Source organism: Bos taurus, chromosome 11, assembly GCF_002263795.3.
Source record: "Bos taurus isolate L1 Dominette 01449 registration number 42190680 breed Hereford chromosome 11, ARS-UCD2.0, whole genome shotgun sequence".
NCBI lineage: Eukaryota > Metazoa > Chordata > Mammalia > Artiodactyla > Bovidae > Bos > Bos taurus.
The window spans coordinates 92,576,007-92,589,918 of NC_037338.1; the positions used below are offsets into that span (position 1 = coordinate 92,576,007).

At 54.6% G+C, this 13,912-nt stretch overlaps 1 protein-coding gene and 1 long non-coding RNA gene across 13 annotated transcripts in view; both read left to right on the forward strand.

The window, feature by feature from the left end:
- Positions 1-13,912, forward strand: part of DAB2IP (DAB2 interacting protein) — a 213,626-nt gene that overhangs the window by 101,294 nt on the left and 98,420 nt on the right. For 8 of the 12 annotated variants that reach the window (XM_024999092.2, XM_024999088.2, XM_024999083.2 and 5 more), the window contains exon 2: positions 782-885. In XM_024999092.2, the coding sequence (XP_024854860.1) occupies positions 782-885 (104 nt within the window). The other 4 variants (NM_001144082.1, XM_024999097.2, XM_024999096.2 and 1 more) reach the window with 4 other exon arrangements.
- Positions 1,007-7,799, forward strand: LOC112448832 (uncharacterized). The gene is made up of 2 exons (XR_003037270.2): positions 1,007-3,893; positions 4,181-7,799. It is a non-coding gene; the product is annotated as an uncharacterized lncRNA (long non-coding RNA).

Genomic DNA, 13,912 nt, shown 5'->3' on the forward strand with positions numbered 1-13,912 from the left:
TATGTTTTCAACATCATGCCACCATCACCATAGTCCATTTCTAAATGTTCCCCATTACTCCAAAGAGAAACTGTGCCATGAAGCAACAAATCCCCGTGCCCCCTCACCCCCAGCCCCTGGAAACCTCTAATCTACTTTCCTTCTCTAAGAATGTGCCTATTTGGGGTATTTTATACAAGTGGAATTTCACAATATTTGTCCCTCTGTGTCTGGTTTGTGTCAGTCAGCTTGTTTTCAAGGTTCATCTAGGTTGCAACATGGATCGGAAGTTTCGCACTTTTAGTAGTGGAATTACCTTCCATCCACACCGTGTTTATCCTTTCATCTGTTGAGGGCCCCTTGGGTTTCTACCTTTTTGGCTATTGTGAATAATGCTGCTCTGCACATTTGCATACAGTGTTTGTCTATGTTCCTGTTTTCAGTTCTTTGGGGTATATACCGAGGAGTGAAATTGCTGGATCATGTAGTCATTCTGTCTTTAACCTGTTGGGGAACCGCTAAACTGTTTTCCACAATGGCTGGACCATTTTATGGGGACCAGGGGTGTGTTGTCCCAGCCTGGTCGGGAATGACAGGAGGGCCTGACTTGTTCAGTCGCTGAGTCCTGTCCGACGCTTTGCAACCCCATGGACTGTAGACCGCTGGGCTCCTCCGTCCTCCACCATCTCCCACAGTTTGCTTAAATTCATGTCCATTGAGTGGGTGATGCGACCAACTGGGTGGCCTCCGTTGTCCGTGCTTAACCACCCCTCTCTCTCTCTCTCTCTCTCTCTGTTGGCAGAGTCGCCCCAAGAAAGGCCGGGCTCCCGGCGCAGCCTGCCTGGCAGCCTCTCGGAGAAGAGCCCCAGCATGGAGCCCTCGGCCACCACGCCGTTCCGGGTCACGGTAACTATCCCTGCGTCACCATCGCCACCTGGCCCGGGGGCTGCTCTGCGACCCCGCGGCCCCCCTTCCTGGAGCCTCACGGACCTGGGAGAGCATCCAGCCTCCCTTGCTCTAGGTATCCATTCACTCAGCTGCTCCCCTCTCTGTGGCTCAACCCCACCCCCCGGAGGCCACATGGGGGGCCTGTCCTCTAGGGAGGGGGCAGGCGGAGGACTGAAAAGCCCTGCAGGCTGCTGGACCCAGAGCCGAGCTGTTGTGGGATGAGAAAGGCTAACGTTAGGTCGGATAAGTGCACCCTGACGCATGCGTGCACACAGCACGCTTCCTTACGATGTATCCTTTTTGTTTTCACATTTTAAAATCTCTCATATAACAGCCTGTGGTGTGTCATAATTTAATTGCTATTTTTTTCTTTCTTGCTGGTGCATAAAACAATGCTGTACCTTACAATCGATGATGATTCAGAATCAACAGAGAATAGTATATATGCAGCTTAGCTATTGATTATGGTAGTCCTACCAGTCCACTCTTTTCTTTCAAACCTGAAGGACTTTATGGAAACAGAACCCAGTGACCCTCCATGTCCCCTGCGTCCCAGCCATCCTTCCACACGCCTGCAGTTTTATGTCCTTTTACTGCCCTGTTTCAGCACGTTACCTTGTGCCCCTCTGCCCACGTGCCAGCCGCTGGAGAAGTAGACAAGTTCTCTTCCCCAGGGAGCTCAGTCTATAGGGGAGATGGATGTTTGATTCATTTGTTCATCCATCCATTCATTCATTCAACCATCCTGACGGCATGCTTGCTGTGTGCCAGGTACCGTTCTTGACACTGGGGTCAAGTGAGAGGAGCTGGCCGAGACAGCGGCAGGTGGATAAAGCCCTTGACCTTATGAGCTGACATTCTTGTGTTGGAGCTATGTGCTGTGAAAGAGAAAAGTAGACTGCTGTGAGAGAGAAAACTAGGAGGGTTTCCTTGAGGCGGTGTGGTTTTCAAGTTATACTTGAGCTGAAGTCCAAGGAATGAAGAGCCAGTCCTCTGGGGATCAGGGGAAAGGAGGTTTTGATGGAGGAAACAGAGAGGTCACAGGCCAGGCTGTCGCTGTATCGTGTGACATGGGGTTTAAGGTGAGGTGGGAGTGGATATCCCCTGGGAACTGATTTTTGAACTGACTCTTGAAGGGTCCTTGGAAATTGAGCAGGCAGGGACAGTGAGAGAAGGAGTTCCAGGTAGGGAGGACAGCAGTTGCAAAGGCATGGAGGCATGCTAGAAATTGACATGTTTATGCAACGGTGAAATGCTTGCTGGGACTGGAGTTGAGGGGTCCAGAGGTCAGGGTAGGAGGTGAGGCTGGGAAGCTGGATCAGGTCTGGGTCGAGTGCAGCCTCAAGTCCCCAGCTAAAGGGATGGGACTTTCCTCAGAGCCACCGATTCTTCCTCCTGTCTATGTGTCATAAAAACGCTCTCAAAATATTCTTGGATCCCTTCAAGATTTCCGTGCAATGGGCCAGGGGTGGGGCCTGGATATCTGCATTTTTAATAGGCTCATATAAAAGGCAGTTCTGAGCCCCAGGCTCTGGGTCAGATCAGCCTCTGAGAAAGGATTCCAGATTACCTCCCTGGGTGACCAGGGCCCTTAGGAGATGGTGTCCAGCCGCGGGGAGGACAGGAGGCTGGCACCTGGGAGACTGATGGAATCAGCTGGAACAGGCTGAGACCTGCTTTCCCCAGACCCCCCTGGGCCGTGGCCGCCAGGGCTGAGCCTTGGGGACGCCTTAGGGGATGATGACTAATCATCACGGCTCCCCTGCGCTATGTTCATCTCTTTTAATCCATGAGACAACCCTGAAGCTGATGCTTCAATCACCCCATTTTACAGATGAGAAAACTGAGGCTCAGAGAAGTGAAGTCCCTCACCCAGACTCCAAGTGCTCACAATGTTGGAGCCAAGATTTGGACCCGGGTCTCCCTGACCCCGGTGCACGCGCATGTACTCCTCTGGCTGGACTGGAACCAGAGCAGGAGTACCCTTCCTCCACACCCTTCCAGAACCCCCTCAGCATCACTTTTTAACCTGCTTCCCTTTCTTTTGCTGTTCTAATAGGTGTATCATCACACCTCGACGTTGCTGTAATTTGCAGCTCTTTAATTGCCAGCTAGGCTTGGCTTCTTTCCTGTCGTGGCATCTTCACTGTGTTTCCTGGTATGGAAAACTCCTGTGGCTCAGAGCCAGAGCCAGCGCCAGCCTTCTGAGCCACTGGGCCCCCAGACTCTTCATCCCGTGAGCTTAGTTAGGGTCTGCAGGATGGCAAGTGTGTTCTGCCGTCACTTTAGCCACTTCTCACAGCAACCCTGAGGGCAGGGACCATTAGTGTCTGCATGTCATGGATGAGGGGACTGAGGCTCAGAGAGGTGAAGTCATTTGTCGGGTGTCACAGCTGCTGTGTGACAGAGCCAGGCACGGATACCAGGACTGCCGGGCATATACTGTTTGTGTCCTTTCCAGGACCAGGGCATATGCGCCTTGGTCCTTTTCTGTGTGCAGCAGTTAAGGAAAGGGGCGTGAGTCGAGTTTCTATCCTGGGCTGGTGCTTGGAGCTGAGAGGGTTTGAAGAGGAAGCTTGGAGGTGGGGATCTGCGTTCAAATTCCAGCTCTTGCGTGACCCACGTGACCTCGTTAGTCGCTCATCCTTTCTGAGCCACGTGTCCTCGTCAGTAAAGTGTGGAATGACTGCTCTTTCTTGAAGGACTTGCTGGACCTTCATGTGTGCACATCAGCCCAGGTCTGACCCATGGTAGGTGCCTAACCCCTGTGCGTGCGTGTGCGTGCATGTGTGTGTGTGTGTCACTTCAGTCGTGTCTGACTCTTTGCAACCCCATGGACCACCAGGCTCCTCTGTCCATGGGATTCTCCAGGCAAGAATACTGGATTGAGTTGCCGTGCCCTCCTCCCAGGGATCTTCCTGACCTAGGGATAGAACCCATGTCTCTTGCATCTCCTGCATTGGCAGGTGGGTTCTTTACCACTAGTGCCAACTGGGAAGTCCATAGAAATGATGGTGGTGGTGGTTTAGTTGCTAAGCTGTGCCCAATTCTTTGCAACCCCATGTGACTATAGCCCATCAGGCTCCTCTGCCCATGGGATTTCCCAGGCAGGTATACTGAAGTGGGTTGCCGTTTCCTTCTCCAAGGGGTCTTCTTGACCCAGGGATAGTACCTGGGTCTCCTGCATTGCAGGTGGATTCTTTACTGATGAAGCCACCTACAAGCTGAACTGTGTTTCCTCTTTTGGCTCCAGAACAGTGAAGATCTGCGGAGGACAGGGTGCCTTGGGGAAGGTCAGAGGTGCACCTGGCCTGGGCCTTAGAGACGGACTTGACACGACCCTGTGCAGGACCAGAAGCACACCCTCTCCCTGCAACCTGAACTCACCCCACCTGCTCGCACAGCCACATCCTCGTGCTCGATGACTGCTGCTCTGTGTAGCCCCCAAGGGAACCTGGGGAACATGGTTTTGCCTGGAGGAGGCAGGGGAGATGCCACAGGATGTACTTGAGTAACTGTCGTCTTCGCTGCCATTTCAAACCCGGGTGATGAGATGTCACCACCTCTCACAGCAGTGCCCTTTGGCAGTGATGCAGTTTAATGGTGAACCCATGTCGGGATCTATAGGCCTCATTCTATCTACCTCCTCTGTGCAAACTGAGGCCCGGGAGGGGCTGGACTTGACCTGGGCACCACTCACCTGGGAGCGCTCCTGAGTCTGGGCTGTTTGCACCCCACATGCTGGCCCTCACCCCTTTTGTGAGTCAGCCTAGGACCAAAGTCGCCCCACAGGGGATCAGGGACCCAGTGTTGTTCGCATGTCTGTCTCTTGGAGATCATGTGACCCTGGGAGAGCCTCAGTTTACCCTTCTATAAAAGAGGGGGAGTGGATTTTGTAGTTTGGCCATACAAAAGGTGCTTAAACATTTTGATGTACTAAGGGAATGAGCCGTAACGTCAGCAGACCTGGGACCGAGTCTCATGCCAGCATTGTGACCTAGGCAAGATACGGAACCTTTCGCCTGCCTGGTACAACTCCCTTCTCCCTACAAGGGGAGTTGGGGGTGGGGGCGCCATTTCTCCAGGTCACCCAGTGCCAGCTGGCCATCCAGTCAGGACCCTGAGAGCTCTGTGGGGCCTTGGATGAGGGCAGGATGGGGAAGGAGCTGGGAACAGGGGACCAAATGGACCTCCTGCCCATCACTGGCCTCCAATTCTTGGGCTCCAAAGAGATGAAGAAGGAAACCCACTCCAGTATCCTTGTCTGGAAAATCTCATGGACAGTGGAGCCTGGTGGGCTGCAGTCCATGGGGTCACAAAGAGTCGGCCACGACTGAGCGACTAACACTAAAGAGATGGTGAGGCTGAGTTCAAGCACCGCTCTGTCTTCTCAGCAGCGAATCCTGGAAACGAGAGAGGGTCAGAGGCAGGGACAGCAGGCAGGCAGCAAACTGGGATCTGCATAAGCTGTTGGGTTGGGTCCAGGGGCTCTGTGTGGACCTACTCCTCACCCCGAAGCCCCAGGACCCTCAGCAGCAGCAGCAGGCTGTCCCCGCTCACTGGCCACCCCATGTGTGAGGAATTCATGGTGTGATTGGAGGATAAGGAGATGAGGACTGCTACTGGTCTCCCCATGTGTCCCTTCAGCCCACCACCCTGGGCAGACCTCACCTCCCCCTGGTGTGGGCTGGGTCCTTCCTCCCTCCTTCCTCTGCCCCCATCTCTCCCACCGACCTTGAGGAGAGCTGGCAGGGCCTGGGTGTGGGAGGTGGCAGAGGCGCTGGGAAACTTGACAGCCAATTGATTCCTCCTCGGGAAGTTGAAAGTGAAGAGTCGTGTTTGAAGGTTTAGCTGAAATTAGGTCTCAGGGCTATTTTTTGCGAGTTGGAGGAGAAGTGTCAGGGAGGGGAAGGCCCAGGGGGCTGGCAGAAGCTGCAGATAAACTCAGTACCAGTTGATTGCAGATGCTTTGAGATGCGGGTCTTGGTTCCTTTCAACCACCCACTTTTACTGGATGCTCAAGTGTGTGCACCCTAGGTGGTCCTGAAGCCGTGATGCTGGTGTGCCTGGGATGCTGTGAGAACCCAGAACAAGGGGCAGTTACCTCTTGTGGGCGAGGGTGGGGAAGAATTTCTCAAGGAGGGATCTTTGGGGCTGGGCTTTGAGGGATCTATAGGAGTTTGTCGGGAGCAAAAGGAGAAGAGTATTCCAGTTAGAGTGAGATCTAACCAAATAGGAACAAGCCAAAGGCTCTGTGTGATCAGATGATGTTGAATGAGTTGCAAATATGATGGAGAGGAGCCTGGAGAGAAAAGTGAGTGGGTAAGGGCTTTGGACTTTTCCCTACAAGACACAAGAGACAGAGGGGATGATGAGTGAGAGTGGATAGGGCAGGAGATCTCTGGGATGTGGATCTGAGGTTTCCTCACCTGCTCACCCCTCTTACCAAGGTTTTTCCAAACCATCCCCACATTTCAGCTGTCTTTCTTTCTCATATACAGAGAAACAGGTACAGGACCACAAACATGCAGGATTGTGCGTGACCCCCCTTAACACCATGGTGGAAAGGCTGTTGGAAATTATCTGATCCAACCCTTCCTTCTACAGAGCAGGGTCTGAGGCCCAGAGAGGGGAGGGTCCTTTCCTAAAGTCACACAGCAAGTCTGGAGCCGGGCGTGGGATGGAGCCCGGGTGTCTCTGTTCCCCTGTCCTGTGTTCCTCCTGCCTTGCTCCCTCCTGCCCTCTTTTCCCTGCAGCCAGGCCCTTCCCCCGCCCCCGTCAGGTTTCCTGGGAGGAGGGGGCTGAAGGGAATGAACTTTGTGCATCTGACTACCCGTCTGACTACCCTTGGAGGCCCCCAAGGGCTCATCAGCACAGCACCTCCTCCTGGTCTGCCCGTCTGCCCCATTAGTGCCCTTTGTTGGCTAAGGCAACTCCCGTGGACAGAAAAGCTGGTCAAACCCCCAGATCACAGGGGCCAGCTCTGTCCCTGCACAGATGGGGCAACTGAGACCCAGAGAAAGTAGGTTTGCCTGGAATACCTGCTGGGCCTCTCTCCATCACTCCAGGCTGAAGCATATTTACACGGGACATGTCTGTCTGTGTCTGCGGCCCCCAGACTGGTGGAGGGATGTCAGCTACAAAGCATGGCTGGCAGATAGGAGTGCTGGACCCCGGATTGGGTGCCCCAGCACCTCGTGGTACCAGAAATTTGCCTGTGAATCTGATGTCCCTTGCTTTCTTGAGCCACGTGAGCTGGTGAGCTGGAGTCTTCTAACCCAGTGTCTGGCCATTGTTCTGCAGATGAGAGGGTTGGTGGAGAGAGCAGGCCCCATACCCTCAACCCTCCCCCTCCCATGTCTTTCATGGAGCCTAATTGTTATTAAACTGTTTAAACCCCAAAGGCAAATTACTATCATTTTGGTCTGTGTCCGTTTGGTCCGTGTCTGCCTTCCTACAGGAGGAATGCAGGAGATGGGAACATCATCAAAGACAGCCCAGGATAGCCAGGGCTGGCCAGGACAGTCTGCAGGGTGGGAGTATGGGGTCAGGGGCTGTTTGAAGCTTTCTGAATCAAGGCCAGGCCAGCATCTGAGGCCTGGGACTATGGGCAGGCTGTGGTATTTGGTAGGGTTGGGAGGCTGCCTGCCCCATTAATAAACAAGAAGGCGGTTTCATCAGATCCATTTAACAGATCTGGAAAGTAAGTCTCAGGGAGAAGGGACTGGCCCAGGGTCCGCCAGCCCATGAGTGGTAGAGGTGGGAGTCAAGCTCTGGTCTGCGAGTCCTATTGTGGGTATGCACTAACTTACTTTCCTCCCTCCCTTCGCTGCCTTCCTTTTTTCTTTCTTTTAATAAAGTTTTAACCAGCACCAACTATGTTTCAGGACTTCCCTGGTGGCTCAGATGGTAGAATCTGCCTGCAATGCAGGAGATGGGGTTTGATCCCTGGGTTGGGAAGATCCCCTGGAGAAGGGAATAGCAACCCACTCCATGGAGAACTCCATGGACAGAGGAGCCTGGTGGGCTGTAGTCCACAGGGTCGCAAAGAGTCAGACACAACTTAGCAACTAACACTTTCAACTATGTTTCAGGGCCTGTGTGGGGCATTGACACACGCAGGAGTAAAAGGTAGTTTCTCCCTGCAGACATACAGGGTTTGCTTGCCTAACAGGCAGGGTTAACTGGGGCTTCATGAAGTCATTTCTGGGCAGGTGAGGAGAAAGGACTGGCAGCCAGGACGGCCCCTCTGAAGGCTGAGAGATGGGAAATACTTGAGCAAGTGATAGTGGGAACAGGGAACAATGTGAGGGGCTAAAGTGTGAGGGTGTGGCTGGAAAACAAGGATCAGCAGATCTATTGCAGCTCACAGAGCAAACAGGATGGGAGGCCATATTAATAGGAGTATGGAGTCCCCAGAGAGGGAGGTGAGGGTGGGCCAGAACTGGGCAGAGCAGATCTGGATGGAATGCTTGTGTCCTTCAGAGCAGCATACCTGACTCGACTGAGAGAGTCTGGAGCCCCTGGTCTCTGCCCACTCTCCCCTTCCAGAGAGTCTGGAGTCCTGGCAGAACAGCAGTTCTGAGGGCCAGGGATTCCTGTGCCAGTTTACAGACGAAAAAAGAGAGGCTCAGAGTTGGAGACCTGGCCTGAGCGATCGCACAGAGGGAAGCCGTGGGGCTAAGATTCAAATCCTACCCCTCCCAAGTAGACCTATGGGAAGAGTCAGTACTATGTCCCTAGGACGGAGGTAGGGGGTGCGGGGGTTCCTGGTGAACAGAGGGAGAAAGATGCCTCCCAATAGCATCAGAGACCAGAACTGAAGTGGGGGATAGAGGATGGGGAGCAAGCAAGCTGCTTTTCTCATCCCTGCCCTCAGCATCTGAGCTTAGAATGCCCTTGCAGGGGTCCCTGAGGGCAGGGCTGGAAGGAAGAACTCACTTCAAGGAGACCTGGAATCTGCTGCCTCATTCCAAGAGGTGCTGGCTTGGGTGGGATGATGGAGAGGGGAATAAGGACAACCTCTGCCCACCCCCCACCCCTTTATGCCCGGGGGTCCTCCAGAAGTACTTCTAGGACGTCCCTGTAAGGTCCTGCACTTGAGCCTGTTGGGCAACAAGGAGCTGGATAAACTGGTCCCCACTAAGGTGTCAGTGGCTGACTCCCTCTGTCCCTGTGTCAAAGGTTCCTTGCACAAAAGGAGACTTATCAGTTGGATGTTTGAGTCACTCACAGTGGAGTGTCAGGCTCTCTGTGATTGGCAAGTGAGATGCTATTGGGGGGCGTCTTTCTCCCTCTCTTCACCAGGAGCCCCCCTCCTCCCCCTACCTCCTGGGGTCCTCCGTCCTGGGGACATAGTACTGACTCTTCCCATAGGTCTACTTGGGAGGGGTAGGATTTGAATCTTAGCCCCACGGATTCCCTCTGTGGAATCGCTCAGGCCAGGTCTCCAACTCTGAGCCTCTCTTTTTTCATCTGTAAACTGGCACAGGAACCCCTGGCTCTCAGGGCTGCTGTTCAGCCAACAATCTCACACCAAATCGCAGAAAGCCCCGATTGCTGGCAGGCGGGGCTCACCGCCCCCACCCCTTTCCTAGAGCCTCTGGTCCTCCCTGCCCCACGCCGCCTCCTGAAACAACATTGTTCACACAGAGCTCCCAGGCCTCCGCTCTGAGACCAGGAGGTTGAGAGGGGGCAGGGTGCAGGGGTCCCCAAGAGACCAGAGACCAAATTCCCAGGTGGTGAGTACAGATGGAAGGAGTCGGAGGTGTCCGCGCAGGGCACCTTCTGCCCAGTTGGGGGCAGCAGAGGGCAGCGAGTAGCTGCCTGGGCAGTAACTCCCAAAGGAGAGTGGAAGTCTGGGGATGTTTTGTGTGGCCCCCACTTTGGGGCCACGGGGTCCAGCGACGCAGCCTGCGGAGCCTACTGCCAGTTGGACGGAACAGCTCCAAACAGGAGTGCCCGTGGGCAGCTGGGTCTGGCACCGTTGGCTGAGCTGACCGGACTATGTTGACCAGAGAGCTTTAGGACCTGTGAAAGGGGACCTTCATCAGGGACATGGAGAGGGCAAGGTCTGGGGCCCAGGCAGCCTTCCAGCAAGAGGGTCCCATGTGCAGATGGGTGTGCAGTGTGTCTGCGCTGTGGTCACCAGGCTGGACTAATAGACACTCCATCATGGGTGTCCTCTGACAAAGTCCAGTCCACCTGGGTGTGAATCCCAGCTCCTTACTGTCTGCATAAGGAGGGGGGCGTGGTCATAAAGGCTGTTTTACGCAGTCCTCTGGGTCAGGCCTTCCCCTGAGCCCTCACTGGGTATCATCTGATGATACCATGAGGCACATAACACAAATCCCATTTTTTTTTTTAAGTGACAAAACCAAAGCAGACAGAGAGTGAAGGACTTGCTGAAGCTTGCTCAGCTCGTGAGCCTGGACAATGAAGGTCTTGCAGAGCCTGGCCCACAACACACAGCCCAGTCTCTGCCAGCCAGTTTGCTAGTCCTTCCATCTTATAGATGAGAACACTGAGGCTCAGAGAGAGGAGGTGTGCTGTCCCAGGTCACACAGCATATCAGGGATGGAGCTGGCATTTGATCTCATCATGTCCCGCCCGTCTGCAGCTGCTCTGGCCACCCCCTCTACCCCTCCATGTCAGAAGGGACGTGAGCAGGGCAGACACCCTGGGGTGGGAGGAAACTGCTCCCCTCTTCCCACCCCAACATATGGCCCCTGAAAGCCTTCCCCTCTCTTAGGGAACCCAGGAAACTGGGAGTGGGGGGCCAGAGCTCAGATGCCTCCTCCCAACCCCATATAGAAATGAAGTGATTGCCTCTGTCACACCAAGTGGCATTTGGGTTGGATCACAGACATAATTATATCTGAGTCTTCGGGTGGGAATTGTTCCCAAGCCAGGAGGCCCTCTTTGGAAGTGGCGGCAATGACATCTGTTTCCGACACAAGGCCCTGCCGGGGGATGAGTAAGTTTTCTCGTGGAATTGCTTAAGGAACATCTAAAATGAGCCATGATTGTTCCTGCCCCCCTCCAGCGCCATCAATGGCTGCCAGGAGGGGTGATCTGGCTCCCCGCCGGCATCGAGGCCCCCAGGCCTGTCCCAGGGTCCGTGCCTCTATGCAGGCTGGCCCTTCTGCCCATGGTTCCTCCCCATTTCTCTTCCTTGAAAGCTCCTTCCCTCCCCCGTACCCACCCCCACTGTGGTTCCTGCAGGCATCCCCACCCCAGGCTCTCGAACGCAGATGCTGTGGCTTCACCATCCACCAGAGAGAGTGTTGACTTTCTTAAGGGCAGTGGCTATTTCTGATTTCTCTGAGCCCCGGGCACGGGGGCAGGGCCTCACCTGTGGCAGACACCGGAGGGGCTGGTGGGATGAAGATGTGTGAGCGATGAGAGGAGTGAATGCATCCAGTGAGTGAGTGTGGGGTGAGGGGAGCGGGTGAGCTAACAACCCCTGGCTCCTGATGGTCCACTGCGTCTCCGAGGCCCAGTGGCCAACCACTTGGAAGGGGATCAGGACAGGCCACCTGGACCACTGCAGTCTTGCCTTGAAATTGACCTTGCCTCCGCTGCATGGGTTCCCATGATCCCTCAAGGGCAGGCGCCCAGGTGTGCCTGGCCTGTAGATGGTAAATCAACCCAGAAAGAGAAATAGCCTATAAAATCCTCTCCCTAAATGGTGCGTTTTGTATCCTGTAGTGAAAAGTGCTTTTAAACGCACTGCTCACTCAGGTGGATTTATGGGGCTGCCCCCTGCTTCTTGCCTCCCCCTCCTGCTGTGTGGCCTTTGGGAGCACCCTGGGGTCCTGGTACTCCCTGGTGGCTTGTGGTCCAGGGAGAAATAGGATAGCTCCTTTCCCTGGCCTTGATGCTCCAGGGCTAGCCCTGGCCAGCAAGGTGCCTGGGAGCGGGGCAGGGTGAGGCCATCTTACCCAACAGAAGCTCCCTATGGTCCAGCAGGGCCTGAACTTCCACCATGAGCATCCTTCCTTCAGGCAAGCTGTTGTCTCCAGAAGGCCCCCCTTGCAAATGGGTCACCAGGGAGGGGAAAGATGGCATGCTTAAGCTGGAAAGGGATTTAGAGATCAGCTAGGCCATCTCCTCATTTTACAGATAGGGAAACTGAGTCACAGAGAGGCTAAGTTGCTTGCTTAGAGCCTCATACTGCAGTAATGGAATGATGGAAGGACTTGAGCTCGGGGGCAGACCACCTGGGTGGAACCCAGCTCTGCCACTTCCTGGCTGTGCAATCTTGTGCAAGTAGCTTAACATCTCTGAGCCCCCATTTTATTATCTGCACACTGGGCTATGAGAATTAGGGTAAGTCATGTAAAGCTTTGATATAGCGCCTGAAGCTGCGACAGAGCTTAATAAATGCATCTGGCTTACTCTTATTAATGCATTGGAATAGTTCTTGTTACCGTTAATTACAGAGCGGGGTTTTGAATCCAGATTTCTTGTCTGCGCATGGTTTTCTTGCTACTCCTGCCAGGAAGCCTCTGTTGAGAGCATTCTCTCACACAGAGCACACAGAGCACAGGACAGAGATGTGCTGATGGGGAGAAGCAGTGAGTCACCCCAGGAAGACTGGCCTGGTGCCAGGGCCTCAGTGACGGGGCTGGTAGGGATGCAGAGGGAGAGAGTAGAGAGCCTGCTGCAGGGGTGTGGCTCCCAGAGGGAGCTGGTTTTACTGAAGCCATGTGGCCTCGAGCTGGACTCGCCCTGAGGTCAGGGCTGGCTGAGGGCTTAAAGAGCTGATGAAGTGTATATGGCCGTCCAGATCTCTGGGGTGGGCTCATGGGGCAGTGAGTCACTCCTGGCTGCTCTGGGTTATCACGTTCTTGCTTGAGACGGTAGGAATGAGTGTCTGGTCTCTGGTCACTGACGTCGCTCAGTCCTGGGCACTGGCAGGTACTGGGATGGCCTCTCTGATATCCTCATTTCCCCCTCCCACCTTCCCAACTGCATACCCCCTCCTCTATACTCTCAGGGTTTCTAAGGGCCCCCCTCGACCTGGGCATCCTCTGCATTGGGGAGGGGGTGTGTAACTTGGAGGTCAGAAGACCTGTGATCACGCCAGGGCCTTCGAAGCCAGTCAGACCTGCTGCTGTCCTACCTCAGCTCTGTTGCCTGTACTGGGATTCTGCCTGGAATACCCCTTATATGGCTGCTCTGCCCCCAGATGATCTCAGCAAGCCCAACTGCTGCCTCACCTTCAGTGTTACTATTATGCCCTCAAAAGCTGCCTCCTCCAGCAAGTCCACTCATATTGACTCCAAGTGGACTCCCTTAAAAAGCCTCTCAGAGCACATTCTCTGTCTGCCTTTCTCTTTTTTCTTTTATATCATAAATACTTGTTCATTCATTCAGGAAGTATATATTGAATACCTGCCAGGTGTCCAGCACTGGGGACCCAGGCCACGATGGCCCCCATAATTCTGTAGGGGAGGGAAGTCTGAAACAGACGTGTAACTACAACTGTGATCGGTCTGCAGGGAGATCTCGTTCAATGTGAGGGCATCGGGGAGGCCCCTGAGAAGGCTGAGGAGAGACTGAAGGGTGTGCAGGGCCCACTGGGCAGAGGGGGCCTCTGTTCTGGGCAGTGGCAACAGCCTGTGCCAAGGCCCTGTGGCAGGAGCACCGCTGAAGCCCCTGGGATCCGAGGAGGAGGAGATCCTGAGGGGCCTCGGGCCTCACCAGGCAGCTAGGCCTTCACCCCAGGAGCCCTGGGGAACTGTGGAAGGAAGTGCAGCTGGTCCGCAGCATGATCTCATCTGTTTTTCGAAGGGTCCCTCTGGATGCTCTTGGAGAATGAACAGGGGGAGGGTGGCAGGGTTGGAGGCGGCCAAAGCAGCCAGGAGTTTCCTGTGGGTGCCTAGGAATGGCCTAGGCCACCTCTCCAGCTGGACGGAGGGGCCTTTGAGGGCAGAGAGCCAGCTTTTATTGGGGTGCAGGGAAGTGGACCAGCCCCCTT